Raw genomic sequence first — 22,166 nt, forward strand, 5'->3', positions numbered from 1 at the left:
TGTCGTTACTAGGTTATACATTACTTTCAATGGTGCCAGAGCACACCTTATTTTCTTCGAAGTACCAACACGTATACAATTACATCATAATGCAGATAATAATCTTATCTGCTTACCCTCACATCTGAGGGAGACATGAGTTGTAGTTTTTGCATGTATCTTCAGGATACATATTTCATAATTTGCCCCTCCCCCTTGTTGCTACTATGACTGAGGATTAGAAATAACATGACTCATTTACCAGTTAATGGAAAATAAGAATGAAAGAAAGCCATATTTTAGGGATCTAGAGTCACTTCTTATGAGATAGGTGGCATATAAGTTGAATAATAAATACATTTCCTTAGGTACCTTTAATTTGATCAAACATGATTCCCTCTATGTTTTGTCAATCAAGAACAAAGTCTCACTTTGATGTATTACGGTTTTTATATGTCTGCTATCTCGAGGGAATCATAGACCATCATTGGTTTGAATTAGCAATGGGATGCTTTATAGGAAAAATATAAATAAATGTGAAAGAATTGTCAAAATCTATGTTTAAAGAAATGATTTATTCTTTTGCATATGTTTTCATGGAATATGTGTCGTTTCTTTAGATTACCCTTTAAATGCTGAGTCTTATAATTCTGCATCTTCATTTGGCCAGTCAAGTTCGTCATTCTCTTACGTACCACTAGGTGGAAATGTGAGTATTTTTATTATGTTGGTTGCACAGTCAGTCACATGTTTAGACTGGATTTGGAACTTTTATCCACCTATGGAATTCTTTCCAAGAACCATATGCAGATGTTGCTGTTTGATGGTATTAAAGATATTGTTGCAGGTGTAAGTGTCAACAGCTCGAGAATCCAAATAAAACTCCAGAATAATTCCATTTCTGAAAAGCTTACTGTTTATTGAATACACTGCATGGTTATGTCAAAGCAAAACTAATTCTGAAGTTCCCACACCAATTCATAGACTTAAACAATAGTTTTCCCAGCCAACCCCCCAACGTAATCTATATCAATAAGTCCACTTTGTTATGGGAACCATCTACTTCAAATCCACACCTGTTCTGGTGTCTTTGACAAGGCTTCAAGCTCCCACAGTCTGCAGCTGAATCGAATAAGTTTCATTTCTCCATCTACCCACATGAAAGTAATCCCTCTCCCCCCCTTTATCTAAAGGCAAGTTGAAATGCAGAGGCACGTAGCTGCCAAAGGGTCATCCTTGACAGTAAGCTGTTCCAAGTAAAGCTGCCTTTTGCAATTAACTGATGGTGGTTTTGTCAATGCCAAAGGCATTCAAGTGGTGCTCCAGATGTTTTGGGATTGCACCCAAGGTGCCTGTTACAATGGGTTGCTGTGTCTTTGCTGCAACCGTTCTATTTCTATTTACAGACCTTTGTATTTTGTGATTTTCTCCAGTTCTTTCTCTTCTCTTCTGCAGTGTCCACTATCAAGACTCTGACTTTCTTATTGATAATTATTAAGCCTGGAGTGTTATGTGGCAGGTGCTTGTCTGTTTGTATTTTAAAGTCCCCTCTAGCTTTTCATTTTCTATTCCTTTTTGATTCCACCAATTATTGCTTGCAGGCAAATTGTATTTCCTATAGTTTTTCCAATGCACCATTGTTGCTACTTTTTCATGCCATTGTTTGTCATGCCATTGTCAAATCAGTCTGTCTGATCTTCTTGCAGCAGCTAATTAAGTGGTCCACTGTTTCTTTGGCTTCTTTGCAGAAATGGCATTTTCTGCCTTTTCAATTCTCGCTTTGAATGCATTTGTTCTTAAGGCTTGGTCTTGCCCTCTGTCTCTTTCTTTTCTGCTCTTAGCCATTGCTAGCTCTTGTTGTTATCTGCTTTGCCTGCTAGTTTTTTTTTAAGGTACTGGTCATATAACACTTTGCCTTGCCACCTCTCTTTTCTATTCTTCATCTGGTCTTTCTTCGAGACCAATTTGGTCTCTCCAGTAAGCCTTCAAGTTATACTAACTTCCATGCATTTTCCCTGTCCTTCAGTGAAGATGCACTGGCGGACATTCTTCCAGTGGCCTTTTTTGTTCCTCATTATAGTCCACTACACAGCCAGATATTTAGAATGGATTTGACATTTTTATCCACTTACCAAGTTCTTCCTGGAGACCTGGAATTCCACTCGAGTCATTTTCTGTTCCATATTAAAATTGCCCCTGGACACTGGATTGCATGACAGAGATAGCCAGGTCTATTACCAAAGCAACAAGGATAAAAATATGGGTTAAACCAGTAGTGGGATTCAGGCAGTTCGCACCACTTCGGCAGAACCGGTAGCTAATTTTTTGTTGCCCAGGCCCAGAATGGATTTCCAGAAGCAGCATCCACACAGAGAACCGGTTGTTCACATATTGTATTTGAATCCCACCACTGGGTTAAACCCAAAATAAAAATGGCATGTACAAAAATTCACCTGATGGGGGAAATAAATCACAGTCTATCTTGCAGGAGTCTGTTACTATGGCCAATATTAATAAACACAGCTTTAACTATCACATAGAATATCTTACTTGCCATATTGAGTCAGTCAGTGGGTTCTATACTGGGCCAAAATTATCAAGACGACAGAGGGAGACTGCAAAGAGACTGTCATCTCTTTAAATACCACTAGCTGCACCCTATATCTATTTAACAGGAAAAAAAAGTTCTTTATAGGAATCTGTGGTAAAGTGAATACAATTAACAATAAATGAAAGAAAATGATAGTACTTGTATAATATACATATTCTTTGTATAATAGTGGAGTTACCCTGTTAATAAGTAGATATCCACTATTTGACAGAGTACAAAGGAAAGCCAACAATCCAAAGTATCTTCCATCTTCTTTTTTTTGAGGAATACAGATTCTTAAAAAAGAGTTTACCAGGAAATCTGTTGGTTATCAGGTGCATTACCTCCTTTTAGAGGAATCAAGCACCAGAGAGTTAACTGGCAGAATCTTAAGTCAGCATTTAAAGTTCTTTAGTTGCAAAGATGTGATCAAGTCATTCTCCTTAGTCTCAAATTTCAGTTGCTACTCAAGGGTAAGGGTAAGGCACTAATGAAGTGTTAAGCTGTGTTGCCTTTTCAGCACACATATCAAGCATCACTCTTCCAGAATATCTATAATATTCATAGTTATTCATGGGGGCCAGAAAGTGGGAGCAAATGACAAAACAGGAGTCACAACAACGTGATGCAAACCATGTGATTTATCTACTTGCCCCTGATGTTTCATTATTTTTTTTATCATTGTGATGTGTACTAAGACATTGATGGTACAGTTATCTATTGAGTATTAGAGAAATGGGATGTGTTTTTAGATATGGATGATATATATGCATAGTGATTAGTAGAACTGTGGATTTATAGATTTCTCTAAAGTATTTTTGTAGTCTATATCTTACATGAAAGTGTTATTTATATATAGGCAATCTTTCAATGTGTTATGTTACACAATTAAATGACAGTATTAATTTTTAACAGACTCTTGACCTACAATGAAAAGGAGATTATATGGACTTGTGAACAAGTATTTGAGATTCTGAAAATATCAGCTCTGTACAAACTCACCGAAGGATAAGAAGTGTGATTTCAAATGTGTATGTTTACCTGGTGATTGTTTTACAACTGTTTCTGCTTCTAAATTTATTTTTAATAATTTCAGGTTCTACAAAGGAAATGTGTCCCAGGTCGTGTAGTACACATCTGTAATCTTCCTGAAGGAAGTTGTACAGAGAATGATGTAATCAACCTTGGACTTCCCTTCGGAAAAGTCACTAATTATATTCTCATGAAATCTACCAATCAGGTATTTTTTTTTTACTTAAAGAAAAGTAAATACGTGAACATTTTGCTTAAATTTTGCACATTCTATAAAAAATGGTTAGGAACTCTGATGACGTAACTTGGAGTTGACAGGATTTGGAGTTGTAGAGGAAACAAGGTCTCTTTTTCTGCTTAGGAAAGTATACCATGACCATCATTTTGTGTGTTATGTTCAGTATACCTGAAGAGATCCAACAAGGTTCCTTTGCTAGGACTGTTGCGACTCTCTGTGTGTAATAGAGAGAGAAACAGAGGCAAGTAAGGTAGCTAGTAAACACTAACAAAGCCTCAGTCTTTTCCCTTCCTCCCTCTTTCTTTTCATTCAACTGTTTTTCTGGCTTGCAGAATATCTGTCAACCTAACTACTTACCTTCTACAACTGATTATCGTGATATCTTCTTTTCCTCTAGAATTGATTATGCCAGACTATTCCATTCGGGAAAGATGAATATGTATATGTGTGTTTGTGTGTGTGTTTTGTATGTGTGTATACTGTATATACTGTATTATGTATGTATGTATTTATGTATGCATGCATGTATATATATATGTGTGTAAATGTGTGTGTGTGTTTATAAATATGTTGAAATAATTTAGAAAAAATACATTTTAAAAATATAAACTTAATATACTATTGTAGTTTTTGGATTTGTCTTCTGTGTACATACTAAATAACTAAACTCTAAACAATTTTTTGAATGATCACAGGCTTTTTTAGAGATGGCCTATACCGAAGCAGCTCAGGCTATGGTAGAATATTATAAAGAGAAACCTGCAATGATAAATGATGATAAGTTACTCATAAGAATGTCTAAAAGATACAAAGAGCTTCAACTAAAGGTAATATCATTGTTTGTCATGTCATTCTGTTAATCTGGCTGCTCAGAAATGGTCTTCAACTGCACATTTTGGTTTACAGATAAAATTTAAGCATTTATCTTCTTTTTCTGAAACCATCTACTGTAGTGATTGATATGTATATGCATTGTTCATTGATGGAGCCTATTTCCTGTTCAATTTGTTTAAATATACCAAATGATGCAAACAAAATTTGTAAATCATGACTTCTTTTAATGTTTCTTTTCATTTGGTCTTTGACTTATTATGTGATTGACCAAGCAATTACATATTCCCCACAATTCAGAATACAAAACCCACCAAGTTTCCTTACTAACCTATGAAATATTTTTTTTTAAAAAAAATAAAAAAATAATTGGAGCCTTTTTTCTTAAAGGACCATTTCTACAGAACAGTTTATTGCAGTGGCTCTGTAGAGTGGGGGATTCACTGTGGAATAGATTTCTGATGCCTTCTTCATCTTCCTCTCTTTTTCTGGGATCCTTCCCATAGAATGTCTTATGGCAATCGCTTCTAGAGAAAAGAGCACACAGCACATTGTTGAGATAGATTTTTCATGCTTTCCTTTTCTTCTCTTCCATATCTCTGTACTAAAGATAAGCAATTCCATACCCATCCCTACATGGAGACAAGGCGATGTTGTGTCCTGATACCTTGTCTCTTCCAGAAATAATCACAAGCACATTTAACTATTTTCCCCCTTCAGATATTCCTCATTGTTTGGTAGACTTGGATATTCAGTGAGCCTAATATGTTATATGTTCAGAGCTGAGAAGTTCAGATGACGTCTTTGACTAAGAACTTTAAGAAAGGATATCAGTATTTTATTTTAATTCTGCTGACTTTCTCTTTTAATTAGGAACAAAATTAGGAACATAGTCTGGAATTAAATACACCGTCCATAGATTGTTGTAAAGGTGTAATGAGACCCCAGAGAGCCCCTCCCACTGGCAAGTTGGAGCAATTTTTTAGTAACAGTTCCCGTGATTTTTTTGCAAAGTTGCTTACACGTGTGTCTTCCAGTCATTAGTTTTATTATAGTTCATGCCACAATGTATATTGAGAATTGCAGTAGCATTTCCATTCGATAAGAAAAATTAAACTGAAGAGTATTCTATATGCAATATGAAAAAAAATATAAGAAAATGAAATTTATTATAAAGGATTAATTGATGAGTGCCATATTTATCAAGGGAGATAAGGCAGATAACTTACTAGCAGTAAGAGATTGGTTATTAAGAAAAAGTTGCTTACTTAAAAATGAAAAGAAAACCTAGAGGAGGGAAGGAGGCAAGAATAGTAAAACAAAAAGAGCAGTCATATAAGTAATAATTTGAATGAAGCTAATTGATTTTATGGAATGGAGTTGATGAATACTATAGGGAAGTGAAGGTGTAGATTGAACTACTATATGAATGAACAAAGTTATCATGAGCTGGCATCACATAAATTGTTCTGGATGCATAGAATACAAATTCATACCTTGGTGAGATTAGATGGTATGCTTCAATAATGAAGAAACCAGAATGAGGTTTGGAGAAAAAAATTAATATGGTAATAAATGGGATCTAAAGAGAAATTATTCTGCTAGACAATATGAATGGACAGGCGGGAAATTAGATCAAAAATGTTATTGGGCCATTTGAAGTACAGTGATTGTTTCCTAAATATTTGCTTAGGAAAAGTTGTTTGGTTTAAGCATTGATTATTTTCATACGTACAGGTAGTCCTTGCCTTATGACCATTCAAAGTAACAGTGGTGCTGAACCTGTCCCTGAAGTGCCCTCATGGTGGTGTGATCAAAATGTGGGTGCTTGGCAGCCCACCCACCCTTATGACCACAGGGCACTTCAACTCCCCCACCATACCCCTAAGCAATGCACATTTGACACCCTGCCCTCTGTGGGCCCTGCCACCCTAGCTGATATTCACTTTCTTCTTGCTCCCATTGCTGACCAAACATGCTCAGCCTGGTCCTTTGCAAGGTGGGTTGTTAGCCACATGAGGCATTCTTTCCAGATCACACATGGCAGTTTCCTTGCCAGACCTGGAAAAGAAGACCTCATGTGGCTGGCAGCTGTCTCACGAAGGGTGAGACCAGGCATGCCTCATCAGCAGTGGAAGCAAAAAGACAGTGGAGGTGAGCTGGGACAGTGGAATGAAGGGTGGTGAGGGTGATTGCGAATGTTAACTAAGGTGGGGTAGCTGCAGCTTTGCTTTGCACCACACTGCTGATCCATACTAGAGTTGGGCTTTGTACTGCAGTTCAGGAGTCTTTTGTAGCCTTGGAGTCATATGCACACCAAGAAACCCCTTTGTACCACACTGATGGGTCAGGCTCAGGTTGGGCTTTGTGCTGCAAAGGGTTTCATGCTGCAGCTCAAGAGCTTCTTGCATCGCCAGAGCTCTGGCGTGCCAAGAAGCCTCTTTGTGCTTCACTGCTGGGCCAGGCTGAGGGTGGGCTTCATACTATGAAGGGCTTTGCCCTGCCCCTCATGTGTCATTGCACTTTACATCTCTTACCAATGGAAATTCCATTCCCAGCTGTAGTTGTAAATTGAGGAGTACCTGTACACATCAACAAGGAATTAACTAAAAAGTACAACCAATTTGATTGTTTACGATGAAAACTGGAAAGAATTCGTGAAGGATGCAGTGGCGAGGATAGGCCATTAACTACATATGCTAGCCAACGTTATTTTTAAGAATGTTGAAGTATACATTTATTTACAGTTGCAATATGTTTATTTTGCTTAGAAACCAGGAAAGAATGTGGCAACAATAATCCAAAATATCCATTCTCAAAGAGAAAGAGATATGTTGAGAGAAGGAGACAGGTATTTTTTTCATATTGATATTGTTCTATTTTTGTGATGTACGGAAAAATAATGTGATTTCAGTAGAGGAGAAACTATTACTGGTCCTTCCAAATAATTTGGAAACAAGCTACAAATTTTAGAAAAAAAATTCATGCAAGATAGACTTTCAAATATAAGACTAGTAGTTCCATACAGTTTGAAGTTTTCTCCCATTTGAATAATAATGATATGTTATAAATACTGTTCACTTTGTTTAAAAAATATCACTTTTATTCTGCATGGACTGCTTATATCTATCTAATAAAAGTCCATGTAGGATAAAGGAAGAAGCCAGTTTTCCCTAACTTTTCTTGCAAAAAGTCACTTTGTTACTCCTTGTCTTTCCTGCTTCTGGAAAGTGTGGAACAGCTGAGCTATTCTTGCAAATGCTCCAGTAGTGAAGATCTTGGCTAGCCTTTTTGCAAAGGGGGAACATATCAGCAGCCAAGACACGGATAGCGATAGCCAGAAATGGAAGGATGCAGCATAGAGAGGCAGAGATGGGAAAATAGCTTTGCTTCAGGATCAGAGAACTTGGGATCATCCCATCTTTGCCTTAGGAATCAAGATAGATAAAGAGATCTAAATATCCTTTTCCTGAATAAATATCTAATATCACCACCAGAGCTGTTTAATTATATAAACCCAATTTATATTATTACTGTTAGTACTAGTATTGAGTTTCATCTTGACAGTGCTGTAATAGTTTTAGCATTTATTCAATTCTTAGACATATGGTGAATTTTTCCTGACCATAATAATATATTAACATTTTACGCTTGTTTCTGCTCCTCTGACTACATATACAGTTTATGATACAAACCACATGCCAAATATTATTATTCTAAGGCAAGCATGATATTCAATATTATTGACAATTTGAAATGTATATACTACTTCTAAAAACAGATAACCATAAAATAGCTGTAGACCTTAAGTAGCAGCTGATTTATTTATGCTTATATGCAACATGCCACTCTTTCCCTGTGCTGTAGATATGGATTGGAAAGGCCTCGTTCCCGCAGCCCCATAAACTGCTCACTTTCCCCAAGATCACGGACCCCAAGCTTCACTTCCTGTAGTTCCCCCCGTAGCCCATTAAGCACAAACCGAACAGAGTGGGGAAATGGAAGAGAGCCATGGGATCAGTTTCCTTATTCTCAGAGAGAGGAAGATAAAGAATTATTGCCTTGGAGAGAGAATGTGGAAGAGAAAAGAGATAGGAGTGACATGTGGACTCATGAAAGAAAACATTATTTACGGCACCTGGACTTGGAAGAGCACGTTGAAGCAACCCGAGGGCACAAAGAAAAATATTTAAGAGGGGGTTCACCCAGTGCAAAAGGGGCTTATCTTTTGCCTGCGTATAAGATGAGAGAAGAAGATAGTTACAGAAAATCATCTAAGCAAAAGTCTGATAAATATCAAAATCAAACACTGGATGTTGCTTTGAAGGGCAAAAGAAAGGAAGAGACAAGATCGAGAGAACATAAACATTCTCATTGTGAAGACACAGCTAAGGAGGAAATGTCAGAACAAAAGTCCATCATGATGCCTGACACTATCAGGCAAAAGCAAAGCGATAAAGACAAATTAAAAGACAATGCTAAAAAGGCAGAGGACATGACACCTGGTATAGCCGAAAGAAATAATGTAAAGAAAGGAAAAGGTATAGCCGAAAGAAATAATGTAAAGAAAGGAAAAGAAAATGGAAATGAAAATGAGGTAATAAGTACTATAAACTATCATGAATATAAAAATAATTATTTTAATTCATTATTATTCACATTAATTATGAAAGAACTTCAGTTGTTTTATAGACAAAACAACCACAAAAATCTTGCTAACAACATTTATTTTGTTTAATTAGACTACATTTATTTCTGCAAGCTCAGTAAGTACTCAAGCTAAACAACAACAAAAATAGCAAAACTCTTGTGGTATATTATAACTATATACTACTAAACTCTTCTGTCTATAACCTTTAACTAGATGAAATGGTGCATGATAAGCTAAAACCTTTTGAATCAAGGTAACTCAAATGGGCCGATTTACAAAACACATCCAAAATCCAGGATTATTGCTCTTATGGAATTGAAATTTGGCAGATTTTATATAAAATGGTTCAGGAATTCAGTTGTTACTGCTTAGCACAACTTGCATACACAGAAGAGTACTAAATGAGAATTTTTAGGAAGGTACAGGAAGTACAGGCAGACAAGACCATCTATAAGAAATTATTTAGAAGTATTATTTTTTTTTCTCAAACAATCTGTTATTTAAGATTAGGCCAAATTCTCCCTTAAGCCCTTCTCTTATCATTTCACAAAACAGAACTTGTGGGAAAAATTCTTTCTTTCTTAAAAGATTTCTCAGTTTGTAAATAGACATAAAATGCTCCCTATATAGCTTGAGACCTTTCCCCAGGATGGAAGGTGCTACCTGAGTAAATAGCTTTTTTTTGAACTTATGTATTGAATACCTTCTCCTCCAAATTTGGTCTACTCTTTACATTAATATCATTTAAATACCTGTAAAGTTTATTTAATGCTGTTTACATTTTAAGATGTGTTTTGATGCACTATATACTCATTATTATTACTTTTTATTCTATTTTATGATATGGTTTGAAAATTTTGTTAAATAAAATGTAAGTATTATTACTACATAAATCCATAATTATTTATTTATTAGCAAATATAAATAAATATTATTTATCATGGCATTTGAGTCAATGTAGATAAATATTATTATTTCTTATGGTTATTCATGCAAGTTAATATGTGAAGGCCATAGTAGGTGGCATTGAACCAGATGTTTTTTTTTTAAGTCTAGTATAGTTATCCCAAAGATGCTTTTTCACAAGGCAACTGGACTTTCTTGTTTTTCTTTGAAGATGTTTTGCTTCTCGAAATGTCTTCAAAGAAAAAAAAAAAGTCCAGTTGCCTCATGAAAAAGCATCTTTGGGATAACTATGACCTGGATGACTGAGAATCTGCATAGACATTTATCTGGTATAGGAACTAATCTGGGTCCAGATAGTGACATGTGTGTGCCTTCTTGAGGTCCTGAATGAAGCACAGGATATAAATCTAATAAATAAGTAATAAAGTAATAAAGACAGCGATCATGATTTATTCTTAAAATCAATTTGTAATAAGCAGTCTATATGTTTATTTATTGTAGTATTCCTAATAAAATTTGCCTTTTCGTTGCAGGACTGGGAGAGCGGAAGTGACATGGAAGCGGAAACTTGGTATCCAACCAATATGGAAGAGCTTGTAACTGTTGATGAGGTAGGAGAGGATGATCTTATTATGGAACCCGATATAACTGAACTTGAAGAAATAGTAACTGTAGGTCAGGAAGAGGAAGAATGTTCCCTAAGGAGTACCTTAGCTGCTGGATTGGAAGTAAAGAATGAACACGGTTTATTAAGTACAAAGGAAGACAAATCTGATATATTGGAAGCCAGCATAGAATCAGAGAAAGAAAATGCAGATGTAAGTGGCTCTGAATGTGATAATACAGTGACTAAAGCAACCCATCTAAACTCTGATACTGATGATAAACCAGATGAATTGCATGAAATTAGATCTGAAGAGCATTCAGATCAGCATGATAATGACAGAAAAATAGATGAAAGTTCTAATTTTCAGTTAAAACTGGAGACGCAGTACATATCTTCAGATCCTTCAAAGGAAGAACCCTTCCAGCAGAGTGAAACACTTGTAGATGATTATAAAGAGATAGAAACTCTGGAAATCAGGAATAATGAAGATAAGGATATCTTAGCAAAAAAATCTCAAGAAGAAAGAAACCATGGAAGTGAGGAAAAGCCAAAGACTCAAGGTATGTTGTTCCTTTTTCCTTATTTTTACATAAGCAATACATTTAAGTTTACTGTATTTCAATACAAATGTGTGTTACTCAAAGATTTTAACTTTCCGGGCAATGAGCTAGATTGATGAACTGATTGTCAACATTAAATCACATCAAATATTATCAAGGATATTATGTAAATGTTTAGCAAATACTCTTGAAGAGTTATCTTGTTATGACCTCTTCTAGGTTCCTACAATTTGAAACATTAGAATGCTATCTTAGATTACTTAGAATTGTCAATGTGAAGAATAATTATTCTTCATTTATGACTTGTTGATTTTTTTTTTAAAAAAGTTCTTAGGGATCTCATGAAGCAGGTTGCTATGAAATGGGTTTCTGGGTTCTCACATTTCATTTTAAACAGGATATCTGGGGAGATAAGAGCCTCTGCCTGTTTGCTTGGTCCTTATTCAGTCTAGCTAATTAAGTCAACCATTTTGCAACTGAATCCATGGTTCCTGGAGGTGATTAATGACTTTGTGAGTGAGGGAATTGCTTCCTTGAAGGCAGTTACTTAACTTTACTGAAAAAACCCTTCATAAATCAGCAAGAATGGTTTAATTATATCCTCTTATCATTTAGCGATCACAATTCATTTCTTAAATTAGAAGTGAAATGGTCACTAAGCAAACAAGTGACTGAAAGAGAGACCCAACAAGGATTACTGGTTGTTGCCATCTCATTTAGATAAAGTTTTCAAGTACAACTGCATCAGTGTTACTCTCACTTTGGCATGCATTGTTGTCAGGTTCATGAAACTGGATTGGAAGTGTGCCCATTGGTTGCAAAATTATTATTTTTTAAAAAAAATACTGTCATATTTATGGTCACTAAACAAAGTAGCCATTAAATGAAGCTATATATATCACTATCAAATATTCCATTATTTGCTAATGTGATAGAGAATTAGAAGTAATTGCATTTAAATTATTATCTGGCTCTATTTCAGTCAGACTTTCACCAGTTTATGTTACTGATATTGTTTTGATCATACTATTCAATATTATTGATTATAGAAACCTTCTGAGTAATCTATCTGGGCAAGGAATTGTGAGAACAATTTTAATGTAGTTCCAGTGTATTTGTTGTGACAGTTCTACAATTTTTCAGTTTTGCCTTCATATTTTAAGGATATTTTTGTTTGCTAGAAAATAATTTGATAGAAGTCTCCTATAGGAACTTTTTATTTAATAGGATAATATTCCAGAATATTTTATCACTAGGGTGTAACTGCACTTTGTGCTTTAGGATCATTGTACTTTAAGGTATTTGCAATATTACAATTTCCAAAATACTGGAATGTAACAATTTAACAGTTTCACCTAAATTCTTAAGAAAAAGTAGATGGAACAATGCATAGTAATTTTGGAGAACATCATATGAAAGAATCCCTGAGTGATCTAGAAAATGTTTTGTAGGTAGTATTCTAGGCTTAGGTGTATGTAAAGAAACTACTTTTATTCAAAATGTTCCTCTGTTTTTAAAGCAAATTGTAGGTATACAGAAACAAAAACTCCTGATCTCCCAGAAGTTGAATCAAAAAAGTTGTATTTTTCACCATCGTGGGAACAAGATGATGTATTTACGGAGCTCAACATTCCACTAGGTTTGTCTGATAGAAGTGATTCACATACAATGTTACTTTTTACAGTATCTTTATCTTACAGAACAATGTATCTTGAGTTTATTCAGAGAAGTTTTCTATCTTAAGAACAATATTTAAAACTCCAGATTCAAGAAAATACTGTGGTTAGACAGAATCTGAAAAATCACAGATGTCCAGATGTTCAATATGTAATGTCATGTATCTGATTCTGAACAGACTTAAGTTTCATTAATCAAGATGAGTGATGACAACAGTATGGATCAATTTCCTTTAATGAAACAGAGAAATCAGTTGATTTTTGCTAATTAAATTCAGGGAGGCAGCCTGCTGCAAGTAAGTGAATAAACAAAATATAAACACATTTTTTTGCTTAGCTGTTAGGATGGATAAAAATGATAATGAAGATAATGATACATATATGAAAATTGTGATAATCAAGGAGAGGAAAGATGAGAACTTCAACTTTCTGCATATTACATATTTAAATTGAAATGTTAAAAACTTAATTGGAATCACCAATCATGGTAAAGTAAATAGGATTAAATGTATGGATGAATGGTACTGACTGGATTTTATTATTAGCTGCAGATATCATACTAGGAGCCCAAAACAAGAGCAAACCTTTAAGGAATCTCAACAAAAAAACCAAAAGGAGAGAAAAATATTGAAAGAACTGAACGCTCACTTTAAAATGTTAAGTGACCATCGGTTTGATTGATTATTTAACTGCTGCATTTCCATCTTTTCCCCAAGTCAGAGCTATAAAAGAGAAAGAATTCCAGAATGAAAGGAAATGGAATTTCTCACTTCTTTTTTCCCTTCCATTCTTTAGAAACAGAGGATAAATTTAGTTTATTTTCAACTGTAATTCTTCCTTCTAATATTTGGATTTAAAACCCTCTTTTCTCTAAAAGGAACAAAAATAGACAAGGAATAAAAACGGTAATATGCTTTGTCCAGATCTTTTTATAAGAAATGCAGGTCTGGCATGTGGAATCTTCTTCCTCTAATCTTATAAATTGATCAAATAAAAAATAACATCAAATATTTACATATTTCTATAGTTCTTTTATTAATGCAGATGGCTCAAATGTTCTGTGTTGAATTTAAACATGTAATAATCGCAAGATGAAAATAATTAGATAGCATGTTTACTCACTGAATAATTAGACGTGGAAACATGAAAAAAAGCTGCTATTAGGTTTTCTGTGAAATGGTATCGGCTATGCTATATAGATAGTCCTCGAATTAGGACCACAATTGAGCCCAAAATTTCTGTTGTTAAGTGACTTTTGTCCCATTTTATGACATTTCTTGCCTCAGTTGTTAAGTGAATCTGACAAGCGAAATCAATGGGGAAGCCAGACAGTCATAAAAGGGGATCCCATGACCTTGGGACACAGCAATGATCATAAATATGAGTCAGTTGCCAATCATCTGAATTTTGATCACATGATCATGGGGTGCTGTAAAGGTTGTAACTGTGAAAAACAGTCATAAGTCACATTTTTCAGTACTGTTGTAACTTTGAACGGTCACTAAATGAACTGTTGTAAGTTGAGGACTACCTGTAGTTCATTAGGATCCAATGGATAATAATGAACTAGAGAAAAGCTCCCTGAAGATGGGCTGCAGCACGACTCCGAAAGCTCGGAAGACGAAACCTCTGGTTTTGGTGATCGTCCAGACTGGATCTTACAATATTATCCTGGGACACATATTCATAACAGTTCATTATTCAAATTGACAACAAGCTGCATTCAGCATTTTTTTTCTCCTATGCATCTTTTAAAAATTTTTCCTAATTATTATAATTCATTTTTTATAGGTGTGGAATTTGTTGTTCCCAGAACTGGCTACTACTGCAAACTTTGTGGACTTTTCTACACAAATGAAGATGCAGCAAAAATTCATCATTGTAGAAGTACTGTTCACTATAAAAATCTGCAGGTAATAAAATAAAATTATTATTTTATTCAGATTATTAAATTATCCAAACTACTGATAGTATATGGAAGATCTTTAGCCTGAAAATGTATTCTACTGTGGTATATGCATCATCATTGTTCTTCATTGCAGCGTTGTGTCTCCCCGCCCAGTTTAATTTTATTATAGTAGTGGTGGACTAGGAAGAGTATTTTAGAAAGCACACTCCATTATAGTAGAACAGAAAACTGCATGAAATCGGGTGAAAATTATATTACTTTAGTAGCATACAATCTCTTTCAGTTTGTAGAGGTTAGGTAGTTAAATACCAAGGTCAATATCAAATCTCTTGAGGAATAAAATGATAACTATGCTGAATCATTTACCAAATAATATAAAAGTAGAAGCCCCAAAGAGATTCCAAGAGAAGGCAATATGACTGGTAGCCAGCAGATTAATACCATGAGGCACCAAATTGGTTGCAGCTTCTGAACCATAAAAAATACTGTTTGGTCTCAAGGCATGATCTGAATTGTCTGAATTGGTTAAGGCAGGGGTAGGCAACCTTGGCTCTTTTCTGACTCGTGGACTTCAACTCCCAGAATTCCCGAGCCAGCATGGCTGGCTCGGGAATTCTGGGAGTTGAAGTCCACGAGTCATAAAAGAGCCAAGGTTGCCTACCCCTGGGTTAAGGAGACAACATCAGACTGAAGACTGTCACTGTTTCATTTAGTGACAGGCAGTGAAGTAAAACCGTTTGTCACTAAATGAAACAGTGACAGTGAAGTAAAACTTAGATTTTCACAGTGAAGTACAACAGCTTTTTATGTAATACTTTCTTGCAACAAGAAGCTTCGTATGATACTTAAAACCAATCATCCTGTCAATTCCTCTCTATATATAATAGTTCTAGCAATAGAAGCAGCCGACTTTGCATTTTCTAATTCAGTTTCAGAGATCCAAACATTACTTTCACTTGAATTCATGGTTCACAACTGTAGCAGTAAACTTTGTAGATTGCCTTCACTTTTTTTTTTCTTAAATGGGCATTAAAAATTACTAACAATAGGTTTTTATTACAATAAGCAGAGCTATGCCTTCAAGTTGCAGGGGGTCTTCATAATACTATGCTGTTGTTATTCCTCCCCTCTCTTATCTTGCAAACCAGAGTAACCACAATAGATATCCTGCCTCTAAGGTAGAATGGGAAGTTTACTCCTGTAATTTCACAACTTGAAACAAAACAGTATCTTCAGACTGATTCTTCATCCCATTGATTTCAAGTATTCTCACCTCTAATAGCTACTAGTTTACATGACTGATGTGAAGGACATATACATGAATCTGGAGAAACTATCACCAGTGCCTTCATTTATTACTGGAGAGTATCTGTTTCAGTTCAAGATGCTTCTCTTTGATCTTTCAACTCCAGCAAAAGAGTATTAAAATGCAACAGGGTTGTGGAAGTCCACTTAATACTTTCAAGTGAGATAAGTTTTTCATTACTTTAGTAATTACCTTCTGGCAGCTCCTTCAAAGGAAGAAGTAGTTGCTAATGCCAGAGCTATATTAGATCTAGCCTGCTTGCACTTTTGTGTCAACCAATTTGTTCCCACTTCCTGAGATTTTTGGAACTTATGGTGGATTCTGCAGTATTTTTTTTCCAGCAGGCAAGATTACCTCACACTCTATCTTGGCATTTTAGTCTACAGCAATAGTATCTGCTTGCATCCTCCAGAGTCTGCTGGGTTATGTGGCCACTTTAAACTTGCAGTAGATCACATTGAAGTTTTCCCAAGCGAATTAGCACCTCTTAACTTCAACCCTCTATTTATAACCATCCACAAACACAAGGTAGTATTACGTCCTGATATCCAGTTTCTTCCTCAGATTGTTCCTTTTTCTTCATTTTATGAAGAAAAAATACTAATTTATCAGGTTTTTTTTCAAGTCATATACTGCTGTTTACCCTAAGAGCTTTGAAGAATGTTGTCCTTCATCTACATGTCCACATCATGTAATAAAATAAAATAAAACAAATTTAGGAAGGTATACAAAATAGGGACTTGAAAATACCAAGAATACTAGGCAACTGTAACCTATCAGGACATCATTTCAGAGTTATTTCTTTTGCTACTAGTATACTCCCATGTGCTTTTCCTGACTCTTGCCCTGCCTCCCTCACATTCCTGCACACTCTCCCTGACTCATACCCTCATGCACACTCCCCAATCTGTGCTCCATCCTCACAGACCCTTCCTGGCTCTTGTCACATGTCTTGAGCATCCTCCCCAACCTACACCATCGGGCAGCTTCCCGGACCCGGACCTGTGCCATGCCTCTCATGCACTTCTGTTTACTCTCCTGAACCTTGTCATGTCTCTTGCTTATCAACTCACTCACTCCCCGTGGACCGTCGTGTAGGTGAATAAACAGATGACCGGTGCCTGATCGTTAAAGGACGGCTGAAGGGGTGACTGAACACCCTTCGACCGTCCCTTACAACCTTTACTGTTAGTTCTCTGACCCCGTCACGTGTAGTGACTTCGTCTGTGTTGAAAAGGTTTAAAGTTAGGGTGTCCTCAGTACCCAAGGTTAAAAACTCCGGATATTTAAGTTAGTTGATTTGAGATACGTTGATTCAAAGATTGTTGCCTTATGATGCACTATTTTGCCCGGCTGAATGTTATAAACAATTAGATACAAGAGTTTTAATATAGAGACATTATTATTCAGTGTTGCGTTTTTCTGTTTTGAATGACTTGCCTCCAGAAGTTGTGGGTGCTCCAACATGGAGGTTTTTAAGAAGAGGTTGGACAAGCATTTGTGTGAAATGGCATAGGGTTTCCTGCCTCAGCAGGGGGTTGGACTAGAAGACCTTCAAGGTCCCTTCCAACTCTGTTATTCTGTTGTTCTGAACAAATTGTGTTTTGGATAAAAGAAGTTGTAAAATTTAAAAAAGTGAAGCTAGTAGAAAGAAGGCAAAAATGCTTTTTTTTTTGCACTTTCAAATGTACTTTTCCATGGCATACTGAAGCTCATATTATCATTTTCATATGTTATGAGAATGGTGGACATGCCAAACTTCTCAGTTAAATCTAAAATGAACTAATTAGAACAGTGTTTCTTAAACTTTGCAAGTCCACCAAGCAATTTGGATCACAAACAGCCCCTTATAAAGAATACCTGTCTGTTTCAATCAATTGGTCAATGAAAGGAAGATCGAAATGAAACATGCTTTAATAATACACTTTTTCCCTTTAACCTCTCAGCTTTAAAAACGTAATGGGATGTATAAGAATGCAATCTGGAATATCATTTATGAATTTTAGAATCAGTCTGACAATGAGTGTGTTTCAATGTTTGGTCTCCATTGTAGTGAATGCTGAAAACCCTCTTTTATAATGCTATAATGAGTGTGTTTCAATGTGTGTTTATAATGCTATAATGAGTGTGTTTCAATGTTTGGTCTCCATTGTAGTGAATGCTGAAAACCCTCTTTTATAATGCTATAAATATAATAATAATAATAATAATAATAATAATAATAATAATAATAATAATAATAATAATAATAATAATAATAATAATAATAATAATAATAATAATAATAATAATAATAATAATAATAATAATAATAATAATAAAGAAAAAGATAGTAGGATTTCCGGTGCCTTCTCACTTAAAAGCATACACTCTTTTTAAACAATGATTTTTCCCAGTTAGTTCAGAATGTTTGATGCGGGCCTCAAAAACGTTCTTGACAAGATGAAAGCAATAAGGCGCACATAGGTTAGGAAGCACTAAGCTAAATGCTAAAATACTTCAGTTTAATTCTCTAGTTTCAAATCTGAAGAATTTTTACATATCGTATCATTAGAGATCAAGAGAAGATTGTCACTCCACCTTGGCCTCTCTTTAGAGCAAGAAGTGAGATGATGTACACAGCATGGTGTAATAAGCCATGCACAAGCTTAAATGAAAAAGGAGATGGGAACAGGTGAAAAGCTTGCCTTTAGGATTCTTGGTGTTCCTTTAGCATAGCCACTAAATCTAAGACCAAAGCAGTTTTACATAGCTGATTAAATGTGGCATGTGCTTATTAAGATCTGGACATATTAATGGTTTTAGTAAACCTAAGCAACAGATGAATCTGTTTTTAAGAGTGTGAAGTAAGTGGCATTGCTTTGGCCGGGCTTCTTTACAAGAAGGACTAAGAGTATCAGTTTCTTGTAGGTGTGTTGTGCATGTATGCACATCTACTGAATTTAACTTCTCACTGAGTGCACAGCTGTTCCAAAGGCTCTACTTTACACCAGTAGTATTGCCTTGCCATTTGCCCCTCACCCAGATCTTGCTTTAAAGAGCCTTCAAAACCTGGCTCTGCTCCCGGGCCTTAGGCTAGGGTGAGCTGCAAGTCCCTTGGGTGTTATATGGCTCTGCTTGGAGGCTGACATATGCATTCAACAAACAAATAAATAAATAAATAAGGAAGCAAGCACTAGGACTGAGTAGTTCCTGAAGGGTGAAGAGGGATCATACTAAAAAATAAGAGAGATGATACTACGTAAAGGCCCATACGTGGCTGTTGCTTTTCTTTTGATCAGCAATTTTACGTAAGTGAGTTGAGAGCTTTCCCAAAAAAACACTTTCTGTTCACTATAGATTTGGGGCTGTTTTTCAGCACCAAAGGTTACAGGTAGTCCTCAATTTATAACAATTGGTACTGCAAAATTTGTCATTAGGTGGTACAGTTGTTAAGTGAGGCATCATGTGACTGCACCCAATTTTTACAATCTTTTTTTGCCATAGTTGTTAAGTGAAACATCACATGGACTGTCACTTGCCCTCTTCCCAGCAGGTTTCCCTATAGACTTTGCTTGTTGGAGGCCAGGGAAAGTTTCCAATAGTGATCAGGTGACTGCAGGACATTGCAACTATCATAAGTACAAGCTGTTTGCCAAAGGTTTAGATCAGGGGTAGTCAACCTTGGCTCTTTTATGACTCGTGGACTTCAACTCCCAGAATTCCTGAGCCAGCTAAGCTGGCTCAGGAATTCTGGGAATTGAAGTCCACGAGTCATAAAAGAGCCAAGGTTGACTACCCCTGGTTTAGATCATGATCATGCAACCGTGGTGTCACTGAGATAGTCGTAAGGCTGAGGATCAGTTGTAAGTCACTTTTTCCAGTGCTATTGTAACTTCAAATAATTACTAATGAATGGTTGTAAGTTGAGACTTACTTGTATAGACAGTACTTGTCCTCCCTTCCTATTAATTTTCTTTAAATATTGTAAATTTATTATTTTGATTAAGTCTTGCTTATAGTTTTCTTTCATATTTTGCATTGTGAGTAGAGGAAAATCCTAGGTATATATATAAAAAGTGAAACTAAATCTGCCCTTAATATATAATTTTAAAGCATTCCTAAGTACTCTTTTAACAACACTGATTCAAAAGAGGTTGTTACATGAAACAACCACCAACTTTTTAGTAGATAGATCCAAATCATTCTTCTCCAGGGAATATTTTACATTATTTAGCCTAAGAGAAGTTTATTACAGGTCGACCTTGAGATACAACTGGCTGATGTATACAACTTAATGGCTGTTTGAAGTTATGACAGACCTCCCCTCAAAGTTACATATAACCTTTCTTTCGAAGTTATGGCAGCTGCAGCACTCCACCGTCATTCGCCCTTACACTGACCACAGGGACACTGCAGCGCCCCCTGCCGCTCTCCCCAACATCCTGCTCTAATGCAGTGGTTCTCAACCTGTGGGTCGGGACCCCATTTGGGGTCGATCTACCATTTCACGGGCGTCGCCAAGCAAGGCTGTCCACCATTTTTTTTGTCCGCCATTTTTTTTGTCCGCCATTTTTTCCCCTTTTCCAGCGGATGCCTTACCTCCCTTGGGCTGGGCCAGCTGGTGGTCGGCCTGCTCCGTCTCTGCCGCTTGCCAGCTACGCCTCGGCCGGCGCAGGGGGCGGAACCACGCATGCGCGGCGCTCCCGGGCAGGGAAAGTCCCCAACTTACGACCGGTTGGGTAGTCCTCGACTTACGACCAGTTTAGTCCTCGACTTACGACCGGTTTAGTCCTCGACTTACGACCAATTTAGTCCTCGACTTACGACCGGTTGGGGTCGCGGCATTAAAAAGGTTGAGAACCACTGCTCTAATGGGACTCTGCAGTGCTTGAGCCTCCTCCCCATGCCTCCTGGAAACAGCCACCGTTTTCAGCACTGGCACACACAATTCCTGGCAGAAATGGTGGCGGCTGCTTTCAGAGCTTTCTGCTCTGATCAGCTGGCCAAATGCGAGACTGCAAACTCTCCTAAGCTTTGGGGAAGCCAGCCGCCTATATGCAAAGGTGACAATTTTCAGGATGAGCTTCCCCAAAACTTTCCCTTGCTTTGATCCCATCTCTCCTGCAAAAAAGCCACATTTCTTCAATAAAGAAAATACAAAAAGCTGTGAAGGACAGAATTGTTGATCTTTCTCCTCTTCCCCATTAAGGTGCTGAAACTAAACTCTCCGGCCTCTGCCCTCCAAGCTCAATCCCTTTTAACCATCTAATTTGCTTAATTTGCTGGAAAAAGGGCGACAAAATCTATGTGTTATTTACCTCGGTCAGTCACCGCCAGACTGAACAGTAGAGGAAAGGAAGGAAGGAAGCAAATAAAACCTTTCTATAGCTTGTTTGCCTTGAAGAGCTCAAGAAAAAGTTCAGCTCTAAAGAAAAAGCGGTTAAAGCACAAATGTGCACCAAACAGCTATGGCGGAAGCTGGGTCCTCAAGGAAATTAGGCAGGTAGCAAAAAGCTTTCCAAAGTTTTCCATGCTGGGTGGCAGGCCTCCCCCACTCATGAGATATCCCATGTTTGTTTTAACGACCTGTCCATTCATTTCTACCACCGTAGTTCCTCTAACCCGCACACATACACAATTTCTTCCGACAGTGTGGATTACTAACGGTGATGAACGCTGGCATTACTCGTCCGAGGTAATGTCAGTAATACAGTTCCTGATGGACACTAGGATGATACTTCGTTAAAATCCCGTTTAACATTGAAAAAGTAGTAACGTGTCGTGTAATAGTTTTAATATATGCACAAGGATTTCTCAGCAAGTCATGCTAGGTACTTGGAAGCATTTTGAATTTTTGCTTTGAGTTTGGAAAAAAAGTGCTAAGTTGTGTTAAACATAT

General features: G+C 36.5%; 1 protein-coding gene across 2 annotated transcripts in view; it reads left to right on the plus strand.

Moving 5' to 3' along the window:
* Window positions 1-22,166, plus strand: part of RBM20 (RNA binding motif protein 20) — an 80,367-nt gene that overhangs the window by 53,606 nt on the left and 4,595 nt on the right. The window contains exons 5-13 of one of the 2 annotated variants that reach the window (XM_015818112.1): window positions 600-688; window positions 3,666-3,809; window positions 4,535-4,666; window positions 7,442-7,521; window positions 8,538-9,175; window positions 9,212-9,267; window positions 10,761-11,394; window positions 12,914-13,033; window positions 14,862-14,983. In XM_015818112.1, the coding sequence (XP_015673598.1) occupies window positions 600-688; window positions 3,666-3,809; window positions 4,535-4,666; window positions 7,442-7,521; window positions 8,538-9,175; window positions 9,212-9,267; window positions 10,761-11,394; window positions 12,914-13,033; window positions 14,862-14,983 (2,015 nt within the window). Of the gene's footprint in view, window positions 1-599; window positions 689-3,665; window positions 3,810-4,534; window positions 4,667-7,441; window positions 7,522-8,537; window positions 9,268-10,760; window positions 11,395-12,913; window positions 13,034-14,861; window positions 14,984-22,166 lie in introns of both variants that reach the window. The other variant, XM_015818111.1, reaches the window with a different exon arrangement.

The sequence above is a fragment of the Protobothrops mucrosquamatus genome, unplaced genomic scaffold (assembly GCF_001527695.2).
Source record: "Protobothrops mucrosquamatus isolate PMUCROS unplaced genomic scaffold, P.Mucros_1.0 scaffold681, whole genome shotgun sequence".
NCBI lineage: Eukaryota > Metazoa > Chordata > Lepidosauria > Squamata > Viperidae > Protobothrops > Protobothrops mucrosquamatus.